Genomic DNA, 18,640 nt, shown 5'->3' with positions numbered 1-18,640 from the left:
TGGCTTCTTGTCCTTACATCTCTCCATTCCACCTTAAATAACTGCACCATTATGACTAGACTGCAGTGTTTAAAGGGAGAATACGTCTCCTCCGTGACGTGAGGCCAATCCACCCCTTCTTTATAATCTGATAACGACCCAGTGCCGCTGAAGAGTTTAGAGCAAAGTTTAAGGTGGAATGGCAAACTGTGGAAATGGAAAATTATATTTAATGTGGAGTGAAAAAAATAACATCAATTTAAGGTGGATTGGAGATGTTGATTTAGGGTGGAATGGTGGATAAGGAGCTACCTTCATGTCCGTGTGATGGTAAACGGGTGGAGGGTTCACTGATGTTTCTCTCAGTCGCTCACCAACACAGCAGCAGTGACCACGTGTACAAACTGTATTTATTCTAACCTTGCACTGAGCTGAGAGAAGAACTGTAAATAAAGGGAGTTTTAAAGTGATGTTTAGATATTTTTAAGAGTTTTTAAAGTAAATGAAGCCTGCAGTTTTCCCCTGAAACTGTTTTCTGTAAAGTGAATATGTAAATGAGCTGTGTGGGGGGCGGGGACTGGGGGTGTACAGTGAAATGGTGAAGACCTTGTCTTTAAAGTGCAATAATGTGTTTAACACTCACCTCCCGAACCGTCCAGTCCTACAGACTTTAATTACAGTAGGTCTCACGAGGTCTCGAGGTTTTAAAGCTATGCAGCGTGTACAGAAGGATGTCTGAGGCTGTGCAACACTGACAGACTCCAGCCCTGCCCTCGGGGGGCGTAGTTCCGGACGTGCCTTTACTGTTTCTGATCGTCACAGTGATGTGATCCGCTCTGAAATAAACCTGATAATAAACATAGGATTAACTCAACAACACGACTCTGTCCTTCATCTGAACTTAAGGTGGAAAATGAACGTTAATTACATTTAAGGTGGTTTTATGAAGCTCTGGAATGGGAATGTGGTGAAGTAATTTAAGGTGGAATTGTTTAATGACCTGTAAATGGTGGTGTGTGTGTGTGTGGGGGGGGTGTTTCTGATAAAGTGGCCAGAGAGACAGAGGACGTCTGTATTGGAACCGTGCTCTGGACGAGCGTCGTGTGACTGCTGGTAAACTGATGACCTCACTGTGGGGCTGATTATTTACTCATTAATATGCGGAGTGCTGTAATTTATGCGCGGTCTGTGTGAGGGATTGTGGGACACTGTGAAGGTTGTTGTGGAGTTGGAAGCTGATGGAGGATGGTTGGGGACTCAGGGAAACGCCTCGCTCTCAGTTCTGTCTGAAATCACTGAAATATCGTCTGACAGGGGGTCGAGGGCCGGGGCCCAGTCTCTAACTCTGCAGCCTGAGGACCGCTGACATCATCCTCATCCTCCTCATCCTCACTACAGCGCCCTGACAAACAAACAAACACAAACAAACAACGGTACTGTAAGGGTGAGGTTTGGGGACAAAGACATCACAAGTAAGTAAAAGCACAAGGTAGGTGCCCTTTAATGACTGTAGTGACAGTGTGAGTGTGTGTGTGTGTGTGACTGGGTGAGTTTGTGTGTGTGTGTGTGTGAGTGGGTGAGTGACTGAGTGAGTGTGTGTATGAGTGACTGTGTGAGTGATTGGGTGAGTGTGTGTGAGTGACTGGGTGAGTGTGTGAGTGACTGGGTGTGTGTGAGTGACTGTGTGTGTGTGTGAGTGATTGGGTGAGTGTGTGTATGAGTGACTGTGTGAGTGTGTGTGTGACTGGGTGAGTGTGTGAGTGACTGGGTGTCTGTGAGTGACTGTGTGTGTGTGTGAGTGACTGGGTGAGTGATTGGGTGAGTGTGTGTATGAGTGACTGTGTGAGTGTGTGTGTGACTGGGTGAGTGTGTGTGTGAGTATGTGTATGAGTGACTGTGTGAGTGATTGGGTGAGTGTGTGTATGAGTGACTGTGTGATTGGGTGAGTGACTGTGTGTGTGTGTGAGTGACTGGGTGAGTGACTGTGTGATTGGGTGAGTGTGACTGTATGTGTGTGAGAGTGACTGTGTGATTGACTGTGTGTGTGTGTGAGTGACTGGGTGATTGGGTGAGTGTGTGTGTTACTGGGTGTGTGTGTGAAACTCCACAGGTGTGAGACTAGATTAATTTTCTAATTTTGCACACGGCCTCATCTTCACCACGTTGTTGTTTAAATTTGATAATGTTTAATGAGAGAAAGACAGTCGCTGTGTGGAGCTCTGCCAAATCCTCCATAACGTCAGGATTATTTTGTTGCGTTCGATTGATAATGTTTTTATATCATCGCTGAATCTTTGTCTGTTCATGTGCACTGACACTGCCCTCTGCTGGTCTCTCTCTCCCTCTCTCTGTGTGTCTCTCTCTCTGTTCTCTCTCTGTCTCTGTCTGTCTCTCTCTCCCTCTGTCTCCCTCTCTCTGTCTGTTTCTCTCTCTCCCTCTCTCTATGTTCTCTCTCTCTGTCTCTCTCTCTCTCTGTGTGAGATGTAGAGTTAGTGAAGGCTGGTTGGGGTCAGTTCAGTTCTGAGGAGTGATATTAAAGGTCTGATGATGATTTTATTGTTGACTGAGGCCTAAACGTATTTCACAATATTTAAAAAGATAATGTTTCATATAAATGTGTTATAACAGTTTTAATCGTTAGTCCAGTGTTGTGTCTGAAGTGGACTGTACTATGTAAATAAACACAGTCAGAACCTGACGCCTGGAACTCGCTCCAAAAAGTGGTGACGGAGGTGAGATCAGAGAATGTTCCAGTTCCTCTGTTTGGAAGAGTCCACTATAAACTGAGAATATCAGCGACAGGGGGCGCTCTAAACACCCTCTGTTCACTCTCCTGGGCTTAATCTGGAGATAACTATGTTTTTGTTGTGTGCGTGTGTGTGTTGAGACGTGTTGGTTCTTTGGGGCTCACACTCGGTGTGTACTGAGACCCAGAGACACCACTCACAAAGACCAAATACAGCCTTCCATCAAGTCAAAGCTATCGGTTCCCCTCACTCACCAGATCACACCACTCCTCCAGGGGCCATAGCAACCCCATGAGCCCAGAGGAGGCGCTGCTGTGACGAGGCGTCTTCTGCTCCCATATCCTGGAGGATAAAGAAAGCTGCACTGGACTGTGGGTGTGTGTGTGTTATTTCTGATACTGATAACGCAGAGCCTGCTGTGGAGCTGTATGCTACGTCAGTTAGCAGCTAGCCTCGCTCCAGAGTCAATGTAGGAGCTCCAGAGGGCGGAGCTTTTACAGAGAAACTGAGCAGCAAACAAACGACACGTGTGTGTTACTGAGTCGTGTAAAGACGTTTTAATTCACACACCACACACTGCACCGGACATTAGAGCTGAAGGTTCACACAGTTCCTGACCTGAGATCAGGAGGAAAACACCGCAGAAAAAACAGTCCATTTGGACTCACTCATCCAGCTCAGTAAGCTACAGCTAACACTGGTGTGCACTGAAATGACATCACACTGAGAGTGAAGCTACGGTCCCCACAGTGTCAGAGCTGCACCACCGCGAGAGCGTTAGCATGTAGCATCGTGCCTTAACGAGCACATGACCCACAGCATCCAGAGACATCAGGTTTCCTCATAGAGGAATCCACCCGAGACCCAGAAGTCCTTATAAGGGCATGAGGCCCAGGGTGAATTAACTCTTCAGTTTCCAGTCAAACCAGCCCCTGCTGTAACACCCACACCATCGCCGTCCCAACCCTGACGTGACCAGAGGTGGGTAAAATGACCTCAGTTTTTAAGAGACGTTAAAGTAAGAGTCGTTGGTCCGTTCCCTGTGAAATGTTCAGTGTCAAACGCAGCTGTTGTGAAAAATGAAAAACATTAAAATCAACATCTAAAGCTTGGGTTTATCAGTCTCAAAATTACATCACAGTCCAGTCGTCTCTACATCCACCACACGGCGTTTTCAAACCCAAATAAAACCCAGCACTTCTCCCAGGGATTTCAGTCTTTCAACAGGAGAATTTTCCAGAGTCCTCCATCATTCAGTGTGTGAGCTGGGGACACAGTGCTGGACAGTGTCCTGGAGGACAGTCGACACAGTGTTGAATGGAGCCAGGCGTCTCCACGTCTCCAACACACTCCCAGTATTTTACTCCCTCACCTCCTCCGTCTACAGAGTCTCCGCTTTTAGAGGAGGACGTCTGCTTCCATCCACCTCCACTGTCCACTGTCCCCCACCGTCTACTATCCTCACTTTCTGTGAGGGGCTTTTAGAAGAGGACATCTGGTTCCCCTCCACTGTCCCCGGTCTCTGACTCCCAAAGGTTCTCTGGAAAAAACTCTCTCTCTCCGTTTGTTTGTTTGTTAATCACTTAATAAAACAGAAATGTATAAAGGTCAGTGGTGGTTCACTTTAAAGGTAACATTCTTAGGTCAAACACAGCCAGTGTCCTCAGGTTCGGCTATAAACCTGTTATAAACATCCGTAAACAGTTATAACACTCCTCAGATTAGCCTTACGAACAGTTAATGTGCAACTGTGAAACATTATGGAGCCAGTGAGAAGTGACTGAGACGCTCCGATAAAGTGAGGTTTCAGCCCAAAGTCAGAGCTGCGGTTAACATCCGGACTTCCTTCGTTCAGCGGAACTCTGAGGTGGTAAACGGAGGACAATAAAATGACATAAGAATAAATAAATAAATCATGAAATATATAAATACATAAATAATTGTGGTCGTAGATTTAATTCAATCATTTCTTCACTAATTTACTTTGGTATTTCTAAATTTATTTCTGTATTTTTATATTGTTATATTATATTTCAGTGTTATAGTTATATGTTTATATATACAGAAATAAATGTAGAAATGTGTAAATACAGGAGTAAATAAGTGTAAAGATACTTACGCAAATTAAAATAGAAACAAATACAAATCATTATTTTAATTATTCCTTTTTTGGGACCTAAAATTATTTGTATATTTATTTATTTCATGGCACATTTGAACATGTTTCTGAACGTGTGTCATTCTTATTGTCCTTCATGATGCTACGAGGCTAACAGAGCTAACAAAGAAAGAAAGCACAAACTCCACAAATTAGCATTGTGCTAGCTACTGGAATAAATGGAGAAAGCTTAATAACGAAAGCCACTAATGAGCATGATGCTAACTGCTTGTCTCACTGGAGATAGCAAGCTAATGTAGCATAGTGCTAACTGTAAACGTAGCTCGAGCTATGAGAACTGTAAATGAAAATAATAGATTTCAGTGAAAGCTGGATCCAATGTTAGCTGTTGTAAACTGACTAGCTGAAGTGAGCTGTTAGCTTGATGCTAGCAAGGCTTGATATTTTCTGTATTTTTTTAACACAGAAGCCGAAAATGAAGTAATTCCAAGCTGCAACGTCTCACTTCTGAAATTAAACCGAACACAGTGTTAGCTTCAGTTACTGCATTAGCCTCGTAGCTAAAGTAAAACACATCTGCGACATTTGGGTCACGAGTGATAACAGATTTAGGCTGAACCTGTGCTTTATGAACAATAATATTATAAATAAAGTTGAGGGTGATGTCACAGCACGGCCACGCCCCCGTCGCAGCGGCTGGTGATCATGTTTCCGATCTCGGTCCATGTGTCCAGATGTGGGTCGTAGATTTCGACCGAGTCTACGGTGACAGGAGCTGAGAAATCTCGACTGGACGCTCGGCCGCCGACAGCATACAGCAGGCCGTTCACCGCCGCTACGCTAACACCCGCCCGGGCCTGAGCCATCGGACACACCTCCACCCACCTCTCCTGAGAAACAAACACATAAAAGCAGGAATGTAAGAGTTAAAGGACCATCTGTCATATACTGACACCTAGTGGCTATGTTAAACATGACCGCCCCCATGTGGAGGACCCGCTGCATGGAGCATGATCCAGTCCAACTTTACTGAACGATCTCCTTAAAGGTGAAAACATTGTGGAACTCTTCTGAAGGAGAATGAGGCTCTAAATGTAACTAAAGTCCAGCAGCTCCTCTGATATCACTGCAGACTGGTGCAGAGCTGCTACAGAGGGAATGAAGCGCTGCTCTGTTTTATTTGTGTTCTGATGAAGTATCAGGGTGTTGAAGGGTCGTCTCGTGTCATTGGGGGAGATATAACCACTGCGCCCTGTAACTCAGCTCCACGGGGAGAGAGGACACTCAGAAACAAGGGGGAGGGGGAAGTGAGAAATGGGATTCACTCTAAATCACAAATGAAACCTGAGGTGAGGGTGAGGACTCACCTCCTCTGGACAGAACTTCTCCACCGTGTCCAGAGACCCCAGCTCCTCGTTCCACCCCCCCACTGCGTAGATGCAGTTATTGATGCTGGCCACGCCCACATACGCCCGGCGGGTCGCCATCACGGGCAGAGAGGTCCACCGGCGAGAGATAGGGTCATACACCTCCGCAGAGCGGAGCTCCACCCCCTCATCACTGATCCCTCCAATCACGTAGATCAAACCTGAAAACACACACACACACATTTGTACTGTAACCATTTCACACCCTCACCCGGTCACTCAAACCCTCACCCGGTCACTCGGTCACTCACACCCTCACCCGGTCACTCGGTCACTCACACCCTCACCCGGTCACTCACACCCTCACCCGGTCACTTGGTCACTCAAACCCTCACCCGGTCACCCGGTCACTCAAACCCTCACCCGGTCACCCGGTCACTCACACCCTCACCCGGTCACTCACACCCTCACCCGGTCACTCAAACCCTCACCCGGTCACTTGGTCACTCAAACCCTCACCCGGTCACTCACACCCTCACCCGGTCACTTGGTCACTCTAACCCTCACCCGGTCACTTGGTCACTCACACCCTCACCCGGTCACTCAAACCCTCACCCGGTCACTTGGTCACTCAAACCCTCACCCGGTCACCCGGTAACTCACACCCTCACCAGGGTCACTCACACCCTCACCAGGGTCACTCATACCCTCACCCGGTCACTCACACCCTCACCCGGTCACTCACACCCTCACCCGGTCACTCACACCCTCACTCAGTCACTCACACCCTCACTCCTGTGGACTGTGTGAGGGAAGTAGAGGTATAGAGCGTGTAACTGTGTGTTTGTACTGAGGCTGGTGCCCCCTAGTGTCACGCTGTGTTTACCTTGTAGTTCACAGCAGCCGAAGTAGTACCTGGGCACCGGCATGTTCCCAATCACCTCCCACCGATTCTCCTCCGGGTCGTAGCGCTCCATGGTCTTCCCGATCTCAGACCCCACCCATCCACCTGCACAGAGACGGGTCAGACAGAACCGACACCAGCCCCCCGCACCGTGTGTGTGTGTGTGTGTGTGTGTACCTAGTGCGTAGAGAGCTCCGTGGCAGGGACACACCCCGACTCCACAGCGGGGAAAGTTGAGGGAGGAAACGGCTGCCCACTGTTTAGTGACGGGGTCGTAACGCTCCGTACAGTCGAAGATCATCGAGTCCTTTTCTCCTGCGCAACACACAGCACCCTTTACTTCACTTCACAAGGTCCACCTTAAATTATACAGCTGTCACATCATTCTTTTATATCGGAAAGGAAAGGGTTCCCTGCTCTTTACCACCTTAAATGATGCAACAGTTTTATTTTGGTGCCACCAGTCCACCTTAAAACAGCATTCACATTCTGGTAACTACAGTGGCTGTATTTAAGGTGGAATGGCAACTTTGAAGAAGAAGCTGATGTTTTTGTGCCTCTGGTCCACCTTAAAAGTTGCAGCAGTCACAGAATGTAACAGTGGCAGTATTTAAGGTGGAATGGTATATTGTCAGAAGACTCTGGGTAAGAGTCAGAGCGGGGATTCATTCAGAGTAAAGGTAAAAATAGACTCAGAAAATTGATGACATCACAGGATGGACACACCCACCTCCCACTACGTAGATCATGCCCTCGAGCGTGGCCACGCCCACTCCGCTCCGGGCCTGGTGCAGGGAGGACACCGTGGTCCAGAACTGACTGAAGGAATCAAACCGCTCCACGCAGCTCAGAGCTCGACTATCACTCCATCTCCCGCCCTGTAAACGAGTGTATCCTCCTACGGGGAGAGGGGCAGAGAGAGAGGGAGAGAGAGAGAGAGAGAGAGACAGAGAGAGAGCGAGAGATGGAGACAGAAAGAGAGAGAGAGAGAGAGAGAGAGAGAGACAGAGAAAGAGACAGAAGGAGAGATACAGAGAGAGACAGAGAGAGAGACAGAAGGAGAGATACAGAGAGAGACAGAGAGAGAGATACAGAGAGTGAGAGAGAGAGAGAGAGAGAGAGAGAGACAGAAGGAGAGATACAGAGGGTGTGAGAGACAGAGATATCTCAGTCAGTGTGGTGCAAAACTGGTCTGTGCATCTTTAGAGTCAGGGGCGGGCACTGTTCAGAGTGAACCATTTGGACCAATCAGAGGACTCACTGGTCCTGTGTCGAATGCTATTGGCTTAAATCTCCTGGTCCTGTGACTGAGTGACTCCTACAAACGTGTAAATGTGTGTGTGTGTTTGTGTGTGTGTGCATGTGTGTGTGTGTGTTGTGTTTGTGTGTGCATGTGTGTGTGTTGTGTTTGTGTGTGCATGTGTGTGTGTTGTGTTTGTGTGTGCATGTGTGTGTGTTGTGTTGTGTGTGTGTGCATGTGTGTGTGTGTGTGTTGTGTTGTGTGTGTGTGTGTGTGTGTTGTGTTGTGTGTGTGTGTTGTGTTGTGTGTGTGTGTGTTGTGTTTGTGTGTGCATGTGTGTGTGTGTGCGTGTTGTGTTGTGTTTGTGTGTGCATGTGTGTGTGTGTGTTGTGTTTGTGTGTGCATGTGTGTGTGTGTTGTGTTGTGTTGTGTGTGTGTGTTGTGTTTGTGTGTGCATGTGTGTGTGTGTGCGTGTTGTGTTGTGTTTGTGTGTGCATGTGTGTGTGTGTGCGTGCGTGTTGTGTTGTGTTTGTGTGTGCATGTGTGTGTGTGTGCGTGTTGTGTTGTGTTTGTGTGTGCATGTGTGTGTGTGGTGTGTACCGATGGCGTAGAGGTATTTGCGTGCTTTCCTCCGCGGCCGTGTTTTCGTGGGCTGGATGAAGCTCAGAGTTTTAGTTTCTTTGGGGCTCTTGCTGACCTCGGTGTACTCCTTCAGCAGAGTCTGCAGCGCCACCCTCAGGCTGAAGTCTGAAACACCTGCACAGTCACACAATCATTACTCATATTAACACTTAATAATGGTCCACGGGTGTGAGTGACTGGCTGAGAGTGTGAGTGACGGGGTGAGTGTGTGACTGACAGTATGAGTGGGTGAGTGACTGGGTGAAGGTGTGAGTGAAGGTGTGAGTGACTGGGTGAGTGTGTGATGACTGGGTGATTAGAGTCTGTAATTATAGAACGACAGAGTGATCGAAGAGGACAGTGAGGGTAGAAAAAGGGAGGCAGTTTTAATGGTGTGTGTGTGTGTGTGTGTGTGTGTGTGTGTGTTACTCTTACCCTCGATGTATTTGTAGAGTCTCTGAGGCGAGAGCAGAGGGAACCGAACGGGTTCTAAAACCTCCACCACGTGTTTCTTTCTGAGAGAAATGTCATGAAGAACCCAGTCCATCGCTGCCGTGAAAACCTGATACTCGTCTTCGATCCGCAGCTCCTCACTCCGCAACAAACGCACCAGCTGGTCCTTAGAGAGACCCCTGAACTCCTCCGACACACACACCTGGAACATACACACACACACACACACACACACACACACACTGCTGAAGGTGTTTCCCTGTTGAAGTCCTACAAGTTGCTGAGAAGTCGATGTTAAAGATACAGTCCACACGTGAATGATGGGCATTAAAGGTGCGGTCTACGTGGTGTGAGGTGCCCTGAGAGCAGTGCTACCTCCAGGAAGTGGACGTGTATGTAGTTCTCTGTGAACTCCATCAGGTCGACGCAGCCGATCTGCTCCAGGAACTGAAAGATGCCGATGCAGTTGGACGGATCTGTGTGAGCGCGCAGGAACTCGCCGCAGATGGACACCACCTCGGACAACTGCAGCATGTCCGCCGCCATCATCAGCTCCTGGACGTTCTCCACGCTCACGGATATGGAACCTTTAGAACCACAGAGACACAGAGGATGCGCCCACTTCAAATAAAAACCTCAGATGTACAGCGCTACGTACGAAAAGACAAGACCACACCCACTTAAAGACCCCTCAGATATAGAATCTGTAGGACAGAATGAGAGAAAGCCACGCCCACTGTTTTATAACCTCAAGAACAGAAATTATAGAAGCACATGGAAGTATATAGCCACGCCCACTTTTAAAACCCTCAAATATACTACTTACAGAAACACACAGAAAGATAAGGCCACGCCCACTTAAAAAACAACCACCTTCAAATACAGGAATTATAGACCCACACAAAATAAAGCCACGCCCACTTTAAAAACCTGTCTCAAATACAGAACCTATAGAATCACACATAAAGACAAGACCACGCCCACTGCCACTGATGACCACCCTGTGGTGGAAATCCACCCTGTAATAACTTTAATGACAGACGTTCAGTTAAAGATACAAAAAGTGAATGTTGAGTATCAAACACCGGCCGCTTTTCATGTTCAGTTAAAGTCACAGTAGGTGAATTTTGATCTAAGTGAGTTGTTGTAGTTGTTAGTGATGGTGTTTTAACTCTGACAAATGTTCAGTTAAAGTCACAGTGAGTGAGTTGTTGTGACTGTTAGTGATGGTGTTTTAACTGTAACACTGACAGATGTTCAGTTAAAGTCACAGTGAGTGAGTTGTTGTGGTTGTTAGTGAAGGTGTCTTAACTGTAACTCTGACAGATGTTCAGTTAAAGTCACAGTGAGTGAGTTGTTGTGGTTGTTAGTGAAGGTGTCTTAACTGTAACTCTGACAGATGTTCAGTTAAAGTCACAGTGAGTGAGTTGTTGTGACTGTTAGTGATGGTGTTTTAACTGTAACACTGACAGATGTTCAGTTAAAGTCACAGTGAGTGAGTTGTTGTGGTTGTTAGTGAAGGTGTCTTAACTGTAACTCTGACAGATGTTCAGTTAAAGTCACAGTGAGTGAGTTGTTGTGGTTGTTAGTGAAGGTGTCTTAACTGTAACTCTGACAGATGTTCAGTTAAAGTCACAGTGAGTGAGTTGTTGTGACTGTTAGTGATGGTGTTTTAACTGTAACACTGACAGATGTTCAGTTAAAGTCACAGTAAGTGAGTTGTTGTGACTGTTAGTGATGGTGTTTTAACTGTAACTCTGACAGATGTTCAGTTAAAGTCACAGTAAGTGAGTTGTTGTGCTTGTTAGTGAAGGTGTCTTAACTGTAACTCTGACAGATGTTCAGTTAAAGTCACAGTGAGTGAGTTGTTGTGGTTGTTAGTGAAGGTGTCTTAACTGCAACTCTGACAGATGTTCAGTTAAAGTCACAGTGAGTGAGTTGTTGTGGTTGTTAGTGAAGGTGTCTTAACTGTAACTCTGACAGATGTTCAGTTAAAGTCACAGTGAGTGAGTTGTTGTGACTGTTAGTGATGGTGTTTTAACTGTAACACTGACAGATGTTCAGTTAAAGTCACAGTGAGTGAGTTGTTGTGGTTGTTAGTGAAGGTGTCTTAACTGTAACTCTGACAGATGTTCAGTTAAAGTCACAGTAAGTGAGTTGTTGTGACTGTTAGTGATGGTGTTTTAACTGTAACTCTGACAGATGTTCAGTTAAAGTCACAGTGAGTGAGTTGTTGTGGTTGTTAGTGAAGGTGTCTTAACTGTAACTCTGACAGATGTTCAGTTAAAGTCACAGTGAGTGAGTTGTTGTGGTTGTTAGTGAAGGTGTCTTAACTGTAACTCTGACAGATGTTCAGTTAAAGTCACAGTGAGTGAGTTGTTGTGACTGTTAGTGATGGTGTTTTAACTGTAACACTGACAGATGTTCAGTTAAAGTCACAGTAAGTGAGTTGTTGTGACTGTTAGTGATGGTGTTTTAACTGTAACTCTGACAGATGTTCAGTTAAAGTCACAGTAAGTGAGTTGTTGTGCTTGTTAGTGAAGGTGTCTTAACTGTAACTCTGACAGATGTTCAGTTAAAGTCACAGTGAGTGAGTTGTTGTGGTTGTTAGTGAAGGTGTCTTAACTGCAACTCTGACAGATGTTCAGTTAAAGTCACAGTAAGTGAGTTGTTGTGACTGTTAGTGATGGTGTTTTAACTGTAACTGACAGATGTTCAGTTAAAGTCACAGTAAGTGAGTTGTTGTGGTTGTTAGTGAAGGTGTCTTAACTGCAACTCTGACAGATGTTCAGTTAAAGTCACAGTAAGTGAGTTGTTGTGGTTGTTAGTGATGGTGTTTTAACTGTAACTCTGACAGATGTTCAGTTAAAGTCACAGTGAGTGAGTTGTTGTGGTTGTTAGTGAAGGTGTCTTAACTGCAACTCTGACAGATGTTCAGTTAAAGTCACAGTAAGTGAGTTGTTGTGGTTGTTAGTGATGGTGTTTTAACTGTAACTCTGACAGATGTTCAGTTAAAGTCACAGTGAGTGACTTACATACCTGTGTAGATGAAGTCGAGCAGGTTCTCGAAGATGTCTGGGTGGACCCCGGTGATGTGGACCTGGTCCTCCCGGGCCTCACTCATGCCTCCGGAGAACAGGGCGCTGAAGTAGGGTCCACTCGCCGCCAGCACCAGGCGGTGGACATGGAACACGCGCTCACCCACCTGCAGTCTCACATCACAGAACTCCGCCCTCACACGCAGACGGTTAATGTGGGACAGCAGCAGCCGAGGGTGGAGCTCCGAGGTAAACATGCCTCCATCCGCCGTCCCAGACACCTTCACTGCAGCGAGGTCACTTCCTCCCGGCACTGCGCCGAAGGACGAGCTGCAGGCTGAGGTTCAGAAGGAGAATAGAATTGTATCCTTTCATATTTAAACAGGACTAACTCTGCTCTAAATCCAATTACACTGGACTAACTCTGATCTAAACCCAGTTACACAGGACTAACTCTGATCTAAACCCAGTTACACAGGACTGACTCTGATCTAAACCCAGTTACACAGGACTAACTCTGATCTAAACTCAGTTACACAGGACTGACTCTGATCTAAACCCAGTAACACAGGACTGACTCTGATCTAAACCCAGTAACACAGGACTAACTCTGATCTAAACCCAGTTACACAAGACTGACTCTGATCTAAACTCAGTTACACAGGACTGACTCTGATCTAAACCCAGTAACACAGGACTGACTCTGATCTAAACCCAGTAACACAGGACTAACTCTGATCTAAACCCAGTTACACAGGACTGACTCTGATCTAAACTCAGTTACACAGGACTAACTCTGATCTAAACCCAGTTACACAGGACTGACTCTGATCTAAACTCAGTTACACAGGACTAACTCTGATCTAAACTCAGTTACACAGGACTAACTCTGATCTAAACCCAGTAACACAGGACTAACTCTGATCTAAACCCAGTTACACAGGACTAACTCTGATCTAAACCCAGTTACACAGGACTAACTCTGATCTAAACCCAGTAACACAGGACTAACTCTGATCTAAACCCAGTTACACAGGATTAACTCTGATCTAAACCCAGTTACACAGGATTAACTCTGATCTAAACCCAGTTACACAGGACTAACTCTGATCTAAATACCAGTTACACAGGACTAACTCTGATCTAAATACCAGTTACACAGGACTAACTCTGATCTAAACCCAGTTACATAGGACTAACTCTGATCTAAACCCAAATACACAGGACTAACTCTGCTCTAAACCCAATTACACAGGACTGACTCTGATCTAAACCCAGTTACACAGGACTAATGTCTGATCTAAACCCAATTACACAGGACTAACTCTGATCTAAACCCAATTACACAGGACTAACTCTGATCTAAACCCAATTACACAGGACTAACTCTGATCTAAACCCAGTTACACAGGACTAACTCTGATCTAAACCCCATTACACAGGACTAAGTCTGATCTAAACCCAGTTACACAGGACTAACTCTGATCTAAACCCAGTTACACAGGACTAACTCTGATCTGAACCCAGTTACACAGGACTAATTCAGATCTAAACTCAATTAAATAGGACTAACTCTGATCTAAGCCCAGTTATACAGGACTAACTCTGATCTAAACCCAGTTATACAGGACTAACTCTGATCTAAACCTGGTTAACCAGGACTAACTCTGATCTAAACCCAGTTATACAGGACTAACTCTGATCTAAACCCTGTTACACAGGACTAACTCTGATCTAAACCCTGTTACACAGGACTAACTCTGATCTAAACCCTGTTACACAAGACTAACTCTGATCTAAACCCTGTTACACAAGACTAACTCTGATCTAAACTCAGTTACACAGGACTGACTCTGATCTAAACCCAGTAACACAGGACTGACTCTGATCTAAACCCAGTAACACAGGACTGACTCTGATCTAATCTCAGTTACACAGGACTGACTCTGATCTAAACCCAGTAACACAGGACTAACTCTGATCTAAACCCAGTTACACAGGACTAACTCTGATCTAAACTCAATTAAATAGGACTAACTCTGATCTAAGCCCAGTTATACAGGACTAACTCTGATCTAAACCTGGTTAACCAGGACTAACGCTGATCTAAACCTGGTTAACCAGGACTAACGCTGATCTAAACCTGGTTAACCAGGACTAACTCTGATCTAAACCCAGTTATACAGGACTAACTCTGATCTAAACCCAGTTACACAAGACTAACTCTGATCTAAACCCAGTTACACAGGACTAACTCTGATCTAAACCCAATAACCCAGGACTAACTCTGATCTAAACCCAGTTACACAGGACTAACTCTGATCTAAACCTGGTTAACCAGGACTAACTCTCATCTAAACCCAGTTATACAGGACTAACTCTGATCTAAACCCAGTTATACAGGACTAACTCTGACCTAAACCCTGTTACACAGGACTAACTCTGATCTAAACCCTGTTACACAGGACTAACTCTGATCTAAACCCTGTTACACAGGACTAACTCTGATCTAAACCCAATAACCCAGGACTAACTCTGATCTAAACCCAGTTACACAGGACTAACTCTGATCTAAACCCAATAACCCAGGACTAACTCTGATCTAAACCCAGTTACACAGGACTAACTCTGATCTAAACCTGGCTAACCAGTACTAATTCTGATCTAAACCCAGTTAAACAGGACTAAATCTGATCTAAACTCAGTTAAATAGGACTAAATCTGATCTAAACTCAGTTAAACAGGTCTAAAGTGGTGAGGATGCAGAGGGAACTCTGCTGTGTTGCCCACCTTTGGAGAAGGCGGAGGTCATGGTTGCTGTGGACAGCGGAGTGAACGAATCTCCGTTAGCACAGGCCCATCTCTCAGATCTCAGTCTGAAACATAGAAGGTCAGAGGGGTTTCTCGCACGCTGTTGCCCCGAACGCCCCGGCTAAAGTGTGACAGGTTAAATGGGTGGGGCTAAAGTGTTACAGGCTAAATGGGTGGGGCTAAAGTGTTACAGGTTAAATGGGTGGGGCTAAAGTGTAACAGGTTAAATGGGTGGGGCTAAAGAGTTACAGGTTAAATGGGTGGGGCTAAAGTGTTACAGGTTAAATGGGTGGGGCTAAAGTGTTACTGATGTAAAATAAATAGGCGTGGCTATGCTTATGTAGAACGAAATAGGCCGGTTTACACGGATGTAGAAAGGGGGGGTTTCACTGATGTAGAATAAAAGGGCGGGGCTACAATTATGTGGAATAAAAAGGGCGGGGCTACACTGATGTAGAATAAAAGGGCGGGGCTACACTGATGTAGAATAAAAGGGCGGGGCTACACTGATGTGGAATATAAGGGCGGGGCTACACTGATGTAGAATAAAAGGGCGGGGCTACACTGATGTAGAATAAAAGGGCGTGGCTACACTGATGTAGAATAAAAGGGCGTGGCTACACTGATGTAGGGCTCACGGTCACAAAGTAATCCCGTTTAAAACCAGGAGTTGTTTTTGGGTCAGACCTGAGAGTCCACTCAGTGAGACACTCACAACAAACAGATCCAGCCAAAGGCTCCTCAGTGCACAACACACATCATCGAGCAGGAGACACCATCTGTCCTCCGTCCTTACGTCCAACCGGACCCTGAAACAGCCGGGACAAACACACCAGACCCACACATCAGACACCGTCCCGCAGTGAGGGTCTCAGCGCTGGGGTCTTACCTCCTCAGAGTTAACTCAGGCTTTAGGGCAGATCCCCAGAGCAGGGTTTATCAGTCAGCCTAATAACTTAAACCCAACGTGGAGGAATGTCCAAAACTAATTCTCCTATTGGACAGGCTTCACTTTAGGCCTAGGTCTGAGGTTTAAGATTGACTTTAGGCTGAAATGAGGAATCTTCCTTTAGTGAACACACTCCCCCTCCACACACACACACACTCCCCCTCCACACACACACACTCCCCCTCCACACACACACACACACACACACACACACACACTCCCCCTCCACACACACACACTCCCCCTCCACACACACACTCCCCCTCCACACACACACACACACACACACACACTCCCCCTCCACACACACACACACACACTCCCCCTCCACACACACACACACACACACTCCCCCTCCACACACACACACACACACACACTAACTCAAGCCTAGGTTGGAGGACTGCCCCACAGTATTGACCCAGAGTTCTTCACCGGTCGCACAGGCTGCACTGTGGGCTTAAGTGACCCGGCTACACGGAGGAATCCTCCCGCTGGATGGTATTTAGCCTGATAACTTAATCTCAAACCTGAACACTGTCCCTCAGCTCTCCTCCTGTTGGTCAGGTCTGACTCTGGGCTGGACATATCCGGCTAAACGCGAATCCCCGCTGTTTGAAGCCCCGGAGGGAGGTGTAAATCTGCATTAAACCCCTGTCTCGGAGTAAAGCCCGGGTCAAAGCAGCGCTCTGTGAACTTTCTCTCAGTAAACACCTTTAAATTAATCATTATTTACATAAACACAGCGGCCCTCCGTTATTTTAACCCCGCATTTCTACACAAACACCACCCGACCCCCGCCGAGCCCCCGGACACCGACCCCGCCGAGCCCCCTCACTCACCGCGCTGGCTGTTTACTTGTTTAATTGTTTATTTGTTGTCGTTTCAACGCTGCAGCGACGGGTCCCACCGCTTTCCGCATCTCAATCGATTCCTCCGCTATCTGCTCTCCGGCCTGGGACAGACTAGTCGAGTAGAACACTGATCTCTATCGAGCTCAGGTCAAAATAAAATAACATTTAAAATATTACATTATTAAATATTTAAACACGTATATTTAAAAATACCTGTGCATTTAAAAGTGTAGAAAATACACACTCGGTTAAACAATAAAGCCAGCGGTGTCCGTTACTTATTTACCGGTATATTCCGCTGGTCGGCGCTACAGCTAAAACTGGGGAGATTTTTAATAATCCTCCAAATGGCATAAAAGTTCCACCATTCTGAGGAAATGTCCACATTAATGTATATAATCTTTATTTGTACAGCACCTTTCACACAAAATTCAGCTAAAAGTGTTTTATACGGTTTCTTAAAACAATAATAACATGAAATGTCAAACCGAAATAGTGCAGTACAAGAAAATACAGCTTCTGTGAGGAAAGCTTCTGGGTCTCTGTCTCTGTCTCTCTCTTTTTCTGTCTCTCTCTCTGTCTGTCTTTCCCCCCCTCTCTCTCTCTCTCTCTCTCTCTCTCTCTCTCTCTCTCTCCCTCTCTCTCTCTCTCTCTCTCTCTCTCTCTCTCTCTCTCTCTCCCTCTCTCTCTCTCTCTCTCTCTCTCTCTCTCTCTCTCTCTCTCTATTCTCCATCATCTTCTGATCATCAGAGTCCTGTGTTTATTTTGGTTTGTGAGGACGTTGAGGATGTTCTGGACCGGAGTGTGTACACCTCAAACACAGGCCAGGATTCACAGTAAAGTTTGTGGTTATTGTTATTATTTTATCACTCAGGCCGAACAGTGGGTGATTATAAAACACAAGAGAGTCCTCAGAATTCCTCAACACTTCCAGTAAAACACACGCACACATGTACACACACACACGCACGCACACCCACACCCACACCCACACACACACACACACACACACACACACACACACGCACACACGCACGCACACACACAGCTGGTAATCTGGTCAGCTCCTCGTGGCTCAGCAGGGTGAGAGTTAGAGTAAACAGACTCCGCTGAGCGCTCTAAAGCTGTACATCAGCAGTGTGTTGTAGATATGAAATATAATAGAGACATGAATATAATATTAAATTAATATGCACTGTGTATACACTGATGATGACTGGATTAAGAACCTGCCCTGTATCTACACTCACTGTGTTCCTTCTCCACTCTGATTCATTACACACTTTAAGAATAAGAGTCCCGCCTCAGACAGCGTTTAGGACCAGACCCTTTTCCACAGGACACTCTCTAAACACTGGGAGTAAAACTGTCACCATGGTAATGATTACACAGCTGCATGACACCATTAGGCGAGCACTGTCACTGGTTCCTACCACAAAAAAACCCAAACAGGACCTCTCTTTAATGTCTCTGTAGTTTCTCCTACACATTGAGATCAGACGGAAAGACAAAGGAGACTTTAGCGTACGTCTCCTGACTGCTCACGTGTGTCTGCTGA

The 18,640-nt window shown here is 46.1% G+C and overlaps 1 protein-coding gene across 2 annotated transcripts; it reads right to left on the bottom strand.

Annotated features, from left to right (window-relative positions):
- Nucleotides 1–1,264: 1,264 nt before the first annotated feature.
- On the bottom strand, nt 1,265–17,200 carry ipp (intracisternal A particle-promoted polypeptide). Of its 2 annotated transcripts, XM_066680993.1 has the most exons (13): nt 17,071–17,160; nt 15,995–16,088; nt 15,259–15,344; nt 12,470–12,805; nt 9,806–10,017; nt 9,413–9,632; nt 8,957–9,112; nt 7,847–8,014; nt 7,294–7,431; nt 7,099–7,221; nt 6,213–6,433; nt 2,981–5,735; nt 1,265–1,381 (listed from the first exon to the last, which is right to left on the bottom strand). In XM_066680993.1, the coding sequence occupies exons 3-12, from the start codon at nt 15,278–15,280 to the stop codon at nt 5,511–5,513; spliced, it is 1,821 nt and encodes a 606-aa protein (XP_066537090.1). In that variant the 5' UTR covers nt 15,281–15,344; nt 15,995–16,088; nt 17,071–17,160; the 3' UTR covers nt 1,265–1,381; nt 2,981–5,510. The 2 variants fall into 2 exon arrangements, with proteins under 2 accessions (XP_066537090.1, XP_066537088.1); XM_066680991.1 differs by lacking the exon at nt 15,995–16,088 and having other exon boundaries at nt 17,071–17,200.
- Between the last annotated feature and the right edge of the window lie 1,440 nt (nt 17,201–18,640).

This window comes from Hoplias malabaricus, chromosome 9 (assembly GCF_029633855.1).
Source record: "Hoplias malabaricus isolate fHopMal1 chromosome 9, fHopMal1.hap1, whole genome shotgun sequence".
Classification (NCBI taxonomy): Eukaryota; Metazoa; Chordata; class Actinopteri; order Characiformes; family Erythrinidae; genus Hoplias; species Hoplias malabaricus.
This window is presented reverse-complemented; position numbering and strand designations above follow the sequence as displayed.

Coding starts and splice junctions, on each gene's coding strand:
- ipp (XM_066680991.1), bottom strand. CDS start 15,280: ATGACCTCCGCCTTCTCCAAAG. Junction 12,806..15,258: donor GACCTCCGCCTTCTCCAAAG/GTGGGCAACACA, acceptor TCTGAACCTCAG/CCTGCAGCTCGTCCTTCGGC. Junction 6,434..7,098: donor CGGCTGCTGTGAACTACAAG/GTAAACACAGCG, acceptor GTGTGTTTTCAG/GTTTGATCTACGTGATTGGA.